We start from the raw sequence: 13751 nt of genomic DNA, 5'->3' as shown, positions 1-13751 counted from the left end.
TTTAAGAAGCTACCTTATCTTTAGCAGCACAGACACCTGCCACACGAAGTGTCGTTACGTGGAAAGATCTGTGCCCAAACCCAGAATAGCTGAGCACCGCAGGAGATGCCTGCAGAGCCACAGGCGGCACCGCTCCCAGTGGTCAGCGCTCACCCCACCCAGCTTGGCCCACACTGACAACATCCCCCCCAGACTTCTCAAAAGGGATACTCTGAGGGATGTTCAGCCCTCTCATTATTTTTTTTTATGCTCCAAGGAGGAATAGCCTTAAAACTAGTGGGGAAGAAAAAGAAGAAAAAAAAAACATTTTTTTTTCCCTCCCCTTTTCTCCTTAAGCAACAGAAATTCCTTTGGGACCATGCTTATGAGAAAGCCTGAAAACAAGTTATGAAAATGTTATGCTACACACTATGCAACAGCATTTTCTTCTTGAGTGGGGATAAGCTACCCAGCTCACCAACACCCCATTCAAAGCCATTATTACCAGCGGAAAGGCAGGCATGGGCTTACGAACCGTTTTGCCTTGGAAGGAAGCCAAGTGATCTTGCTCAGCAGTAGTTGCCAAAAGACACCACCAGTGTAGAGGGAAGTACACTATTGGAAAAGGTGTTTTAAAACCCAGGTAGTTTATATTACACAAGATACCAATTTACATGTGAATTTCTGTTTATGATGACTGAAGGAAAACCTGCAGTTATTACAGTACAACCACCACCGCCACAAACTTCTGCTTTTAAGTAAACTAATGAAAACAGAGAAGGAGAAAACAGAATTCCCTTGGAAGATTTAAATCAAAGCTTCTTGCCTGGTGATTTCAATCATCAAGACTTAGAAAAAGTCTGTCCAGCTTACAGTACTCTATACAAAGCAACTGCTAGATTTCTTCTTCTTTTTTTTTTTTTTTTTCCTGTCTCCCCCACCCCAAAGATTGTCTTCCCACCCTAAAATTATTCTAAATCACTTTACAGCTCAATTACAGTGCCTAGAGACAACGGGCTGAAGAGACTCCTAGCCTTTGCCCTACTGGAATTTGGAGCACTCCCTGAGGATGCACGGTGGCATGCCTTCAGTCAGCTCACAGGTTATTCTGCCCTTTGCTTTCCTATTGCTTTAAACAGGGGCCAGCCCTCCTCAGAAACCTGGAGGAGATACACACACACACACACATCAGGATGAAAGCTGCACATCGTATCATGACACATATGGTGGAAATTCGGAAAGATCGGCCTAAAAGCTGTTCCTGCCTTCACGTAAATGCTGGAGTAGCGGGCGCGTTGCAGCACTGCTCACACTGCGCAGCACCGTCAGCTGGCCCTTAAGCTGACAGCAGCCATCTGGACTATGGCTACACAGCACACCCCATAACCTCGTGCTCTGCCTCAACGTAAGCACGGCTTGAGATTCACTTGCTTGCATCCCCCCAAAATTTAATAAGGTACCTTGAAAATAACTGGACAATTGCAACATCCCTTTTTGAAAGTAGAAATTGGCAGCTGAGTGCGAAGCCTTACTGCATATTTAAACAGTAGAAAAAAAAATAAGAAAGTACTTCCAAACAAGAAACACCAAATATGGCATGACAAATTTTCAGGATTAGTATTAATCTATTTGCATATAATAAGAATGATTTACAAAAAAAGGCATTCTCTATTTCCTACTAATACAACACTAAATGAATCAGAAAAGTTATTACACTGTTCTTTGTTTTCATTAAACTAAGACCATCAACACGTGTTCAAACAATATGTCAGATTTAAAAAAAACAATTATCTGAAGACAAGTTTACATGAATTTTTTAAAAAGACTTACTACGTACCTACTACTAAACCAAACTTTTTTTTTTTAAAAAAAAAATCTGGAAACCACGCACACTGCAGAATTCAGAATATGACAGTGAGATATGGAATACGCAAAACCCTAAATGGATTTATAAACTAGAAAAGCAAACCAACTTTCCTGGTTGGTAATACACAGATAAGGTTGTTCTTGAATGTATAAATAGCTTGATATTTCAGAATGTCATTCTGATGTTTGAGACCCTATTCATGACACTACCTTTAGGTGGCTTTGAAAAAAAATAATAAAATACGTGGCATCCTTACTTTTCATGTAGAAGAGGAAGAAAAAGGTTTAATCTCCTTACCTAGTAACCCTGCATACAGCCAAAGTATTTTGCAAAGGAAAAACATCTTGGAATTGAGCACATAAATAATCCTTACCAAGGAAATAAAGGAAAAATTGAAACAGTAAGGCAGCTATTCACGTATTATGGGAGCGCTACTTTTCCTCCCTTTCAGCTCTCAGCCATTTTATTTTCTGGTTGTATACAAAGCCCTATTGTTGGAATGAAAAGGAGACTGAAGGACTGGAAAATTACTTCATCATGAAGTACAGGCATAGATATGATGTACAGGATAGAAATTGTGTTAATCACACATAGTAAAGGCCTCCCTGTTTGCAAAGAAAGGACATTGTTTTCAGTAGCCTTCGACACTTCTCCTTTAGATGGGTAGGACAAGCTTCAAGGTGCTTCCTACACTGTTACATTCATCCTGTCAGTGGCAAACAGGTTTTATTTCATCCTTCCAGACAAAAAAACCCAGCCATGCCCCAGGAGACCTGAATTCATCCATGCTCCTTCCCTTCCTTCCTCCTCTGCCACTCCTTCTCCCAGCTCTTCTCTCAAATGGAAAGCAGGATGAGGGACATGCTTCCCCCGCAAAACGTGCTGGGGGAAAACATGATGGGAAAATGAACAAAGCACCAGCCGTCCCTGTCCTTCACAATGAAAATGGGCAGCCCTAAACTGTGGTAAAGCTTGGAAAGAGTGCCCGTGCTCGCTCTCTATATATGATGCAGACTGGAGGGCACCGCCTGGCACATTTCTGTGAACAGAAAATTAAGTGACTTACTAGGGAACAGGAGCTGTCTGGAAGCAGTGTGTGATTAAATGCAGAAAACATCTTCACTTGGGTTTCAAAATATTTACGTCTGTGGAAAACCTAATGGGCAGCCTAAGCGCAGAATTACCCCTCTGCTGACAGTTTTGTATGGGTTTTTGTTTCCCCCCCCTCCTCCCTTTCCCCCCTCATTAACTCTGTTTAGGTCTGTTTGTCTACAATGTTTTTTTTGTGCTGTGTTTTTCTGGGTTTTGGGGGTTTTTTTTGGCGTAGTATTAAGAAGGGTAAAGGAATGAGGCTGTTGTAAGCAAAACAACTTTCCCTTATACCACTGCATATTTTTGCTATTTTTGGGAATTAAAAATAGGACAAATATAATCTCTTACTCATGATAAAGCCACACTTGAGAGGAAACCAAGACAGTTCTAAAATGAGCCTCCCCAGCTGGGACATGACAGCCAGAGACCCATTACTCTGCGAGCAGGGTGCGTTATATCCATCTGCCTCATGAAAGAGGAAGTTATGTCCCAAGCTTATCATCTGAAAGGCTGGTATTTAGGTGTCACTTCGGGAAAAATTATTCTGAAAAGTCTCCTAAAACCAATCTGCTACTATGTTGTTCTCAACTACTTAGTCTCTTAGTATTGAAAAAAACAGTTCCATGTCAAAGCAAATTTGCTGAAGAAACAAGTCAAGTCATACAGCTAAAATAAGAATTGCCATAATTTTTAAGCCAAAGCTTAGAAACACAGCTTTCTCCAAAGTGAATAAACACTAGAGGATATTGCTATAATGGCTCTTCCAGAAATAATTCCTGTATTTACTATCTTACTATCAACAAAGCAATGGAAAGTACATACAAGTACTTGTTCTTGCAAAGTTTCCCAAATAACTGGAATCTCCTGCACAAGACTGCCCTATTTTCCAACCTTGTAGGACGTCTTTGGCCACCAAAATTTAGGTTTCCGATACCTATGTATTATAGCTGATGAGCTAAGTTGCTATTCGCAGCTTAACAGACCTGAACCTATATTATTTGTAGCAACTTCCAAACTTCAAAAAATAATAATCAGGGCATCTTAAATTCCTATTCACAGTATTAAGTGATCTCTAGCTGGTAACAAAGAGGTATTTTCAATCTGTTTTATAGCCCTTGTGTAACATTCGATGCACACTGAGCTTCAGCATCTCTTTGAAATACAGTTAGTTGGCTGTATTCAGACACAAACATTTTGAAACAAAGACTTCAGTGCTGCTTAATCTAAGTTCTGTAAAATTTTCACTTGAAGGAAAACCTGAATGTTTCAATTTCCAAACAGGAAAAACCCATTGCTATGGTGGTACTTTCTGCAGAATGGATTTTTTGATCTGATCTAACCTCTTCTTCTATGACTTTTCAAGATTTCTTCTTCCAGGTTCACCTAATCTGCTCAGCTTTCTTAAGTTGCATCATATGTACTCAACAACAAGCTCCAAGAATTTTTTTGTCCTGTTATAGCTTTTTAAACACAAACATACTATTGGACCATTTCTAAAGTCTTCCATGTGGCAAAATATACATAAGCTACCCAAGAGAGATCAACATACCAACGCTTAAAAAAAAAGTCACACTGACCTTTATATTGATTTGTGAAATAGCCCTTCCTCACAGATCACCACAAGCCTCCAGAAAACTGTTTGCACAGACTTTTATCCCCCTGGAGGGTACTAGGTCCAGAGTACTGGCTATAAAGCTTTTTAACTGGCCAGGCTGAAATATGAGTAACCTGCAAACCCTGAAATAAAAAAAACTGCTGCTGTGGAAAGCATTCAGGTTGAGACATGTATGCGAGTAAGTCACAGGAATTTATTCAAACTAATAGCCTTTACTTTGCTTCAATCCAGGCATTTGGCTTATTAACTGGACTGCTTTACATTGGTGTGGTCTACAGTTAAGCATTACTAGCTGAGCCAGGGAGGAAATTATGTACCTTTTACCAGAAGAGTAGTACTGAGAAACCTCCAGCATGGGTGAAGTTACATCTGACAATTCATTGCAGCCTGCTCATCACACTGAAATCGAGTGATAGGCACTGCTGGTTTTGGCTCTGTGCTTGGCAGCGGATGAAGATGGGAGTTTTCCAAAGCTTTTGCATCAGCTCCTGCCACAAAGGCTGCCCAGTTTGTTTCCGAACAAGTGACTTTTTGCCAAACATTGTGAAGACACTTCACTTGGGACATTTTCAGGGAGAACAGAAACTTATGTACAGTCTGTGTACCAGTAACTGTGTACCAGTACAGTCTGTGTACCAGTAACTGGTACACAATGCAAATGCCTGAGGGATGGGACATCAACTTTGAGCCCCGGCTCTTCACCTGCTTGCCAAGCATCGACCGTGGAGAGGAGAGAAACAACAAAAATAAAAGCAAAACAAAACCAAACCATGCTCTCAATAGCAGAAGAGAAGAAACTTCAGACAAGGGTCCCCAGCCACCCAGATAGAAAGCTGCTGGTTTACTTTAAAAAACAGGCATCTTGACAAGATTGGAAAGGCTTTGTTTGTTATCTAGTGCAGAATGAAAAGGAGTATTGAACCCCCAGATAATGGCCTCAGACAGACACTGGTATCCTCCAGCAAGCGCTATTAGCTCTCCATTGTGCTGTTACAAAAAGCATGTCCAGAAATATGTATGTAGGCGATGCTCCTCATTCCAACACAATCTGAGGATAATAGAGGATAAAACCAGAAAAGGGCTTTCTGCAAGATGTTATTCTTTTTTGGGTGAATAGACTGCAACCAATGCTTTAAAGAGCATAAATAGATTTCACAGATGATCAGGGAAAAAGACAAGTCAACACAAAAATAGACTAGAGTCCACAGTGTGCTGCTCAGAGGGAAACTAAGGGAGTGTGGGGATTTCCTCATTCCAATATACTATTTCTGGAGTGGTAATACACTTTAAACAGAGTTAAAAATTACTGTAGCTCCACAGGTATTCTCAGCACTCTAAGGATTTGTTTGGGAAAATGACAGTGGAATCATATACAAGATAAATTGTAAGTAACTTTTAGCAACAGGCAGAAAAGAGCATCCAGATGAAAAGAAAAAAAAAAAGAAAGACCTGGTGACAGCAATCAAACTGCACCAGTATTGGAGTTTTACAACAAACTAATTAATGAGGTCTTCAGGGAAACAGATATACGTCAGGAAGATGGACTACACATTTCCCTAAGCTGGTCAGTGTGTGAAGAAATGGGATCAGCTGGTCAAAATTACTCTGGATAAAGTAATGCTGCCTTTATGCAAGAAGGATCCAGTCAGGGCATTACGTTTTCAAAACTCAAGAGCAAAAAGCAACTGAAAAGATACAGACTAAGACTGATGAAAACTAGACTACATTAAAAGAACAGAGACTGAACGACTTACAAGCCCCCTGCAGAATTCACATCCCGGCATCACAGTTAACCAAAACCCATGATAAATGGGAAGGAACATGAACAACTGAAGTCCCTCAAATCCTGCTTTTGTTGGTAAACTCTAATACAACAAACTTACACCCACTGCTAAACACTGCTTGTCTAATTTACCCCCTCTGCCCCGGTGAACAGGTGTTTATATGAAGTCTCAACCCTGTGACGTGCTAGCAGATGCATGGGGCCAGGAACCCAGAGGTCCATCCAGGCAGCGGGGCATGAGACCCCACTTCTCTTGCTGACACAAGGGGGGCCTCAAGCTCCAAGCCATTAGCTAAGGAAGAAGGGGCACAGTGCTTTCAGTTTAAACATATTATGCTTTTCTGTGTCTTATGCTTTCCTTGCAAAGCAGGGGGAAGGGACTCTGTTCAAAGTTTCCAAAATAATGTGTAGGCTCTGTTGGTGTGCATCAAAGTGGTGTCACCACAGCAAGAAATCATGTCTTGCATGACCCACATCGCACAGGATGTGTGAAATGGCTTGAGGGTTCCAAGCCTGATACCTAGTGGGTAGCGTAGGCCATAAGAAACCTGCTGCGAAGCTAACCGTACTGCCTGCTGGGGATGCTCCTGTTATAAGCTATCGCTGGAACCACATGAGGGCATTGCCTGGGGAACCAATAATATCTGAGGGCCAGAATCATGCCAGGAGGTATAGAATCATAGAATCGTTTAGGTTGGAAAAGACCTTTAAGATCATCCAGTCCAACCATTAACCTACACTACCAAGTCTACTCTAAGCCTCTACTCTAAGGTAGACTAGACTAGACTAAACCATGTCCCGAAGCGCCACGTCTACCTGTTTTTTGAACACTTCCAGGGATGGTGACTCCACCATCTCTCTGGGCAGCCTGTTCCAATGCTTGACCACACTTTCCATAAAGAAATTTTTCCTAATATCCAATGTAAACCTCCCCTGGTGCAGCTTGAGCCCATTTCCTCTCGTCCTGTCGCTAACTACATGGGAGAAGAGACCAACACCCACCTCACTACAACCTCCTTTCAGGGAGTTGGAGAGAGCGATAAGGGCTCCCCTCAGCCTCCTCCTCTCCAGGCTAAACAACCCCAGTTCCCTCAGCCGCTCCTCATAAGGCCTGTGCTCCAGACCCTTCACCAGCCTTGTTGCCCTTCTCTGAACACGCTCCAGCACCTCAATGTCTTTCTTGTATTGAGGGGCCCAAAACTGGACACAGTATTCCAGGTGTGGCCTCACTAGTGCCGAGTACATGGGCACAATCACCTCCCTGCTCCTGCTGGCCACACTATTCCTGATACAAGCCAGGATGCTGTTGGCTTTCTTGGCCACCTGGGCACACTGCTGGCTCATGTTCAGCTGGCTGTCTACCAGCACCCCCAGGTCCTTTTTGGCCAGGCAGCTTTCCAGCCACTCTTCCCCAAGCCTGTAGCGTTGCATGGGGTTGTTGTGACCGAAGGGCAGGCCCCGGCACTTGGCCTTGTTAAACCTCATACAGTTGGCCTGGGCCCATCGATCCAGCCTGTCCAGGTCCCTCTGCAGGGCCATCCTACCCTCGAGCAGATCGACACTCCCACCCAGTCTGGTGTCATCTGCCAACTTACTGAGGCCACACTCAATCCCCTCATCCAGATCATTGATAAAGATATTAAACAAGGCTGGCCCCAAAACAGAGCCCTGGGGAACACCACTCGTGACCAGCTGATCCTCATCCTAGTCTAAACATGAACAACCTAGTCTTGTCAAGCAATGTTTCACTGACTGACCCTGCTCCTGCTTCAGGCACCAGTGCAGTCACAGCATCCAAGTGTGGTTCTCCTCATCTGGCATGCAACGAAGGGGCCTTGAAACTCTGCAAGGCAACACCTACATTTTTTAGTGCTCTCTTTGCCTGGTCACCCTCTGATGTGCTCTAGTGGGTGATCCCAGACCTCTGCTAGGTCACCTCTGCCTCAAGGTCTCTCCTTCAAGATCTGCTTAGCACAAGCTCATTTGTGTTTGGAATGGTTGTTCTAGAATAAAGATACATCTTTCTTTTGAGCATTTCACTTTTTTCTTCTGATTGTTAAAAAAAAAAAAAAAAGAAAATTCAGAACTAACTCCTTGCCCTTTAACTTCCAGGTTGGTCTGAAAATGCAAGAGAAATTTTCTCCTCTGAACTTTTTATAGGATCAATGGAAAGCTCACATGTGTTTTACAATTAAGAAGTTATATTTGGGGTATAAAAAGTGTTCATTTCTCTTTCTTCACAGTGAAGACTTTTGTGCCTCTGTCAGTAGCAGATTTACTAGATCAACCCCTCTTAACAGCAGATGCTGTGAGTAAGTTCACAATAGACAGGTCTGATACTCCTGGAAACACTTCTTTACCTTTTATCACATTATCATCACAAAGCAAGTATCTAAATATTCAGGAACTGAGATAACATGTGCTGGCGTTTCTAAACATATTAGTAGAAATTAAAGCCAGACACAGCATTTTGATCTAGTTAAGGAAGAGCGAAACTTGCAATGACCATCAAGTTTCTGTGATTTCTGAAGCCTAAGGCCTCCCCCCTCCTCTAATTTTTTCCTTTCATTCTGTTATTAGTAATTAAGACAAGAAAGTTGAGCTGATCCATAATCAGGTCATCACATATGCAAGGACATTACACTGACTGCAATTTCTCCTTAACTCATCATTAGGAATCAGACTCATATGCCAAGTTTGAGCACACTTCATCGTATTACACTGTTCGCCTTAAAAATACAAAGAGGGTGCTGTGACCAGAAGAAAGCCCTTCCCTTGAGGGCACATCACTCTGCACGAGTGGATTTCTCTCCAACATACCTCTTTTGCCAAAGATTCTCTGAGCATACTTATGTTCAACACTTTTGTGACCGTCCATGAAAATGCAAAAGACCAGTGAATTACTTCTGCTGAGATTTCTGCCTGAAAGCAAGCCATGAGCAGGATGTCCTGGCTCTGCTTGGATCCTCCCCTCACGATTTGCAGTCTTGTATTGTCTCTCAGCAATAGCAGTGGGAAAACAGCTCTTAAAATTACATGCAACTGAGGCAACCTCTAATAACTGTAAACACAGTATTATAAAGTTTACTTGTCCAATATGGCAGTCTCATTCTTCTCTGCAGATGACCAGACTTCATGGGCTCTACAAAACCCATTGGTTTCCATGCATCAGTGACTCACCACTTCAGCCCCTCCTGCATATCCTCTTCCTCCAGCACAGCGTGATCAGTATCAGAACTATGACGACAACTAAAATCCCCACAGTAATAATCAGCCAAAGCAATGAGGATCCCTCTTCTGTGAAAACAGAACAACAAAAAATACACCAGACTAAGCTAGCTTACATAGGAAAAAGAGCAAAAGAGCCAAGAGGATGTCTGATTAATGACAAGGGTTCCTCACTGAGATTGTGAAAGTTATTGCTAAGCTACATGAAAGCAGCAATTGCTCAAAGGAGAGAGTGAACACGTGTCTCTTCAAAGACAAACCTACTTGCCCACAGAAAATGTTTTGTGAAGAAAAGATGTGCTCGTGTTCATCCATGGCAAAGAAAACTGTTCATTCCCATACCCGATATGGTAGTTGGCATGTGTACATACGCAGAACTTTATACAAGTCTTGACACTTTCTGAAGAGTTCTTTTTGTTCATCCAGAATTTGAGTTTTTGTTTGTAACATAAAAGTTATTCCTTCTACTGTTAAACATTTATCACTGTTGCAAACGCTAAACAAACTTTCAGAAAAGATGACAGGCTATGCCTTGATGCCTGGAAGTAGCTCTACCCAACACCTGAGTGTAAAGGTTCCTCCCTGGTTAGACATTTGACTGCCATTAGTCAAAATGTTAATACAAAGGCTCATTTCAATGCTTACTGATGTTGGCTGGAAAATTTTCTGATTTAAAATTTGTTTGAATCAAGCCAAAACTATCACGTCTTTTAACACAAGGTTGAACTATTCATTTGAATTTCTCTTTCTCTAAAATACATGATTGTTAAAACAACAAGCTACCAACTTGTTTTTCATTCTCCTAGCAAGGAATAACAACAGTCTTAGTTTCCTGCTTTCAGAAGTACACTTTTCTTTTTTAAAAGGCCAAAACAAAAGAATATTGCATTTGAGACAGGACAAAAAGATTTATTATGCTTTTTCAATTAGTGTCACTCAGAATTAAGAACTGATTTGTTTTTGAACTTTTAGACAGAAGATATTAAAAGTCAGGTCTTACTCTTTACTGCTATTCCTAAAACAATCACTTCTTGAGCATGTAAATTGGGCATTAACTCACAATCTCAAGCTACTTTTCCTGTCTTCCTAATTTCCAAGTGGTCTTCCTTCCTTCCTTTTAAGGCTCTGGATTTGGAGACACATGAATTTTAAATCACTAAAGTCAATGTTCCTGTGCAAACTGAGAATGGCACTTCAGCTTTTAATGTTTCTGTTTCTCACCTATAGAGCTGGGGTGAAAATCTCTCCAGTAGAACAGAATGTTGGAAGAACACCTTCCTGTCTGCCTGAAAATACTATTCCTCCCTGACCATTACTGCTATGCACATGTGTCTTAACAAAAATGTCAGAGAAACTGAAACATAATACACAGGTTAACTGTACCAAAACATGTAGTAAGTTTAACTGAAATGTTTGGTTAATTGTTGTTCAGAGATGGTTTGTTATTAATTTTGAAACGTCCACTTCAGTGTTCATTAAGCAACCCACAGTGTATTTACTTCATCTAGATAGATATCAGGTGACAATATTTGTATCTATCTTTGGACTGTCAAAGAAATTATGAAGGCCAGCACGAAAACTGAAGTTCGACTCGCTGCAAAACACATGGTGCCTCTGAAACACATAGCTTCCTAGCTGACTAGTTTGGCTTTTTTCCTTCTTGGAGAGGTCCCCAATATGTTATCGTCTCAAACACAGCAATGGCTATAAAGCAGGATTTCCCTTCTTACTTGGCATATATGCATTTCACTCCCTCCTCTTCCCAGCAGATCCCTATCTGAACATGCTGTGGCAAAACACAGATACCAAGAGAATGTTACCAAGTAGCTTGTATCATTCGCCTACCTCCTTTCATTTTCACAGGCAATTCCTTTTTTTCATGTGTGTTGCTTACTGTGCAGGTCAAGTCCTGCGCACCAATGCTCTTAGTGTTGTAGATCTCCAGTTTACTGGTGATGGACACCATTCCATTGGCATGCCTGACCACCTCTTGTGTAGGAGTAGAATTGAACAAGTTGTTCCAGGTGATGGTGGGCTCTGGGAGGCCAACAGCATTACAGATGGCTACAAAATGACCTTCGGAAATGTTGTAATGGACTGATGCATTGAGACCTTCCAACACACAAAGGAGACAATTCATCACCACAATGAGCACCTGGTCTTAAGCAGTAATAGCAGTTTAACCATTATCTCAATGAGCTTCTCAATGAGCCCCACAGCACAGGAATGCAAGAAGGGTTCTTTGGGTCAGGTCCCCCCCACGATTCAATACTCCTTCCCTTATACTGAAGTTGTGTACCCCAAAGGTTTCACTCAACCCAAAATCCCGGGTTTTAAAATAATCTGTTAAAGTAAAACTATATCTTGGCCTGTGCTGTTCTCCTATCTGCTAATTTCCTATCAATGGTAGGGTTCAGCACAGCAGCTCACAGCACTGGGGTTGTACCTGACACCAAGAGGAAACTGCAACAGGCCATGTTGGTTTGTTACAGCTGGGACTGCTCACGGGCTTATAAACAAAGATCCCACTCCTTGCTTTTTATCTGCTACTCACAGAATAACAAACAAGGACAGCCCAGAGCCAAACCCACCACAACAGGCTTGAATATGACGCCACAGAGTCTTGCTCACAGCAGTAACACTCTGTTTCTACACCATGTTCCACCAAGGGGGATGCTCCTACCACTGCAGTTCCCGAGTCCACTCAAGGAAATGCTGTGGGTGAGAAAACACCTCTTTTTTCACTAGAGACATATCCCTGCAGAGAACCTCACCAAAGACACTCAGGCAGGTATGTCCCGAGAAGGAGCCGAGAGGGAAAACATTGAAGAGACACGTGTAACACCCTGAATCATCAATTCTAGTGTCCCAAAAAGTGATGCTTGTCTCATTGAGTACCAGACTCGTGAAATTCATTCGATCTTGATAGGGCTGGTGAATCTTTAATCCTTTTGAGGCACTGTATGTAGCTATATTATTGTGCGATTTTTCAGAGTCCTTTTGCCACGTCACTTGCAGAACTTCCCTGGGTTCTGTCAGTGTACATCTGAGAGTCACGTTGTCGCCCACTTTCACATTTCTGCGTTCAGCCTGCGGAACCACTGCAGTGACATTAAATAGTTAGTGAAGTGGGCAGATAGGACACATATTCAGATGTTTAATGCCAATTAAGGCCTGGATTACCCACAGACACAACAATTCCACCAATTACGTATTCTTTCTATGGGTTTTTTTGCCCCCCACCAAAAAGTCCTTCTCCTGCATGCTCCTAGAAATCAATGAAGTTATGTTGATTTACATTGGCTGAGGCTCTGGCTTTCTTTTAAAAGAAAGAGACATACCCTATTTCTGTACCCATACCTCCAGACTTCCTACGTCAGTTTTCTTAAGTCAGCTCATGGCTTCCCATTCTCATCAAAGACTCAATTTTTTTCCCCCTAAAAGCTAGGCGAAGATTGCATACACAAGGGAAGCGCACCCCAAGCCATTCTCAGAGAACTGAGCAGCAAAATGGGCTAAAGAGAATTTCTGGACTGTGCAGCTTCAGAGTTTGCAGTGCATTTGAGAGGGAGGGAAAGTAAAAGAGAGATTTGTTCCAGAGGGGAGGATCCCCTATGGGAAGTTGTGAACTCAGGTGAACAACAGCGTCCAGTGTCATTGTAGATATAGGATGCTGCATGTCCCTCCTATCTCCAGATGCTGCTCCAGGAGGTCTTCTGCGACATCTGCCAGCTCCATGTCTATGCCTCAGCTATCTAACGTGCATCAGATGGCACCAGCAATCTGCATTTCACCCATTTTTGCCTCTTACTCTGACTGTTGAAGCCTCAGGAATCAGAAACCAGTTCCCCAACCATTTTTAGGCAGATTTCAGGAAAATCAACTTACCATTTGCCTTTGCAAGCCCAGCACAAGCCAGACACAAAACCAGAGCTTGGAAAGTCATTTTGGAAGGGAAAATCTGCTTCACCTAAAAAAAGGTAAGGAGAGATTCATGACTCAATAACAGATCATCTTCCGTTGATACCATGTCTCCGGGGCACAAACGTTCAATGGTAGCTTTCATGTGAGAAAAACATAGTTCTGGGGGCAGACTGTGGCTTTTGACAGGTCTCATTACACAACACAGAAAGTGCTCTGATCAAGGTGGGAAAAAAATTGCACGATGGAAGTTAGAAAGGCATTAA

The 13751-nt window shown here is 42.2% G+C and overlaps 1 protein-coding gene across 1 annotated transcript; it reads right to left on the bottom strand.

The window, feature by feature from the left end:
- Positions 1-9520: 9520 nt before the first annotated feature.
- On the bottom strand, positions 9521-13510 carry LOC104025790 (OX-2 membrane glycoprotein). The gene is made up of 4 exons (XM_009491330.2): positions 13453-13510; positions 12339-12665; positions 11410-11676; positions 9521-9633 (listed from the first exon to the last, which is right to left on the bottom strand). The coding sequence occupies exons 1-4, from the start codon at positions 13508-13510 to the stop codon at positions 9521-9523; spliced, it is 765 nt and encodes a 254-aa protein (XP_009489605.1).
- Between the last annotated feature and the right edge of the window lie 241 nt (positions 13511-13751).

This window comes from Pelecanus crispus, chromosome 1 (assembly GCF_030463565.1).
Source record: "Pelecanus crispus isolate bPelCri1 chromosome 1, bPelCri1.pri, whole genome shotgun sequence".
In the NCBI taxonomy this organism is placed as follows: Eukaryota; Metazoa; Chordata; class Aves; order Pelecaniformes; family Pelecanidae; genus Pelecanus; species Pelecanus crispus.
Note: the sequence above shows the minus strand (reverse complement) of the source record. Positions and strands in the feature narration are given on the sequence as shown.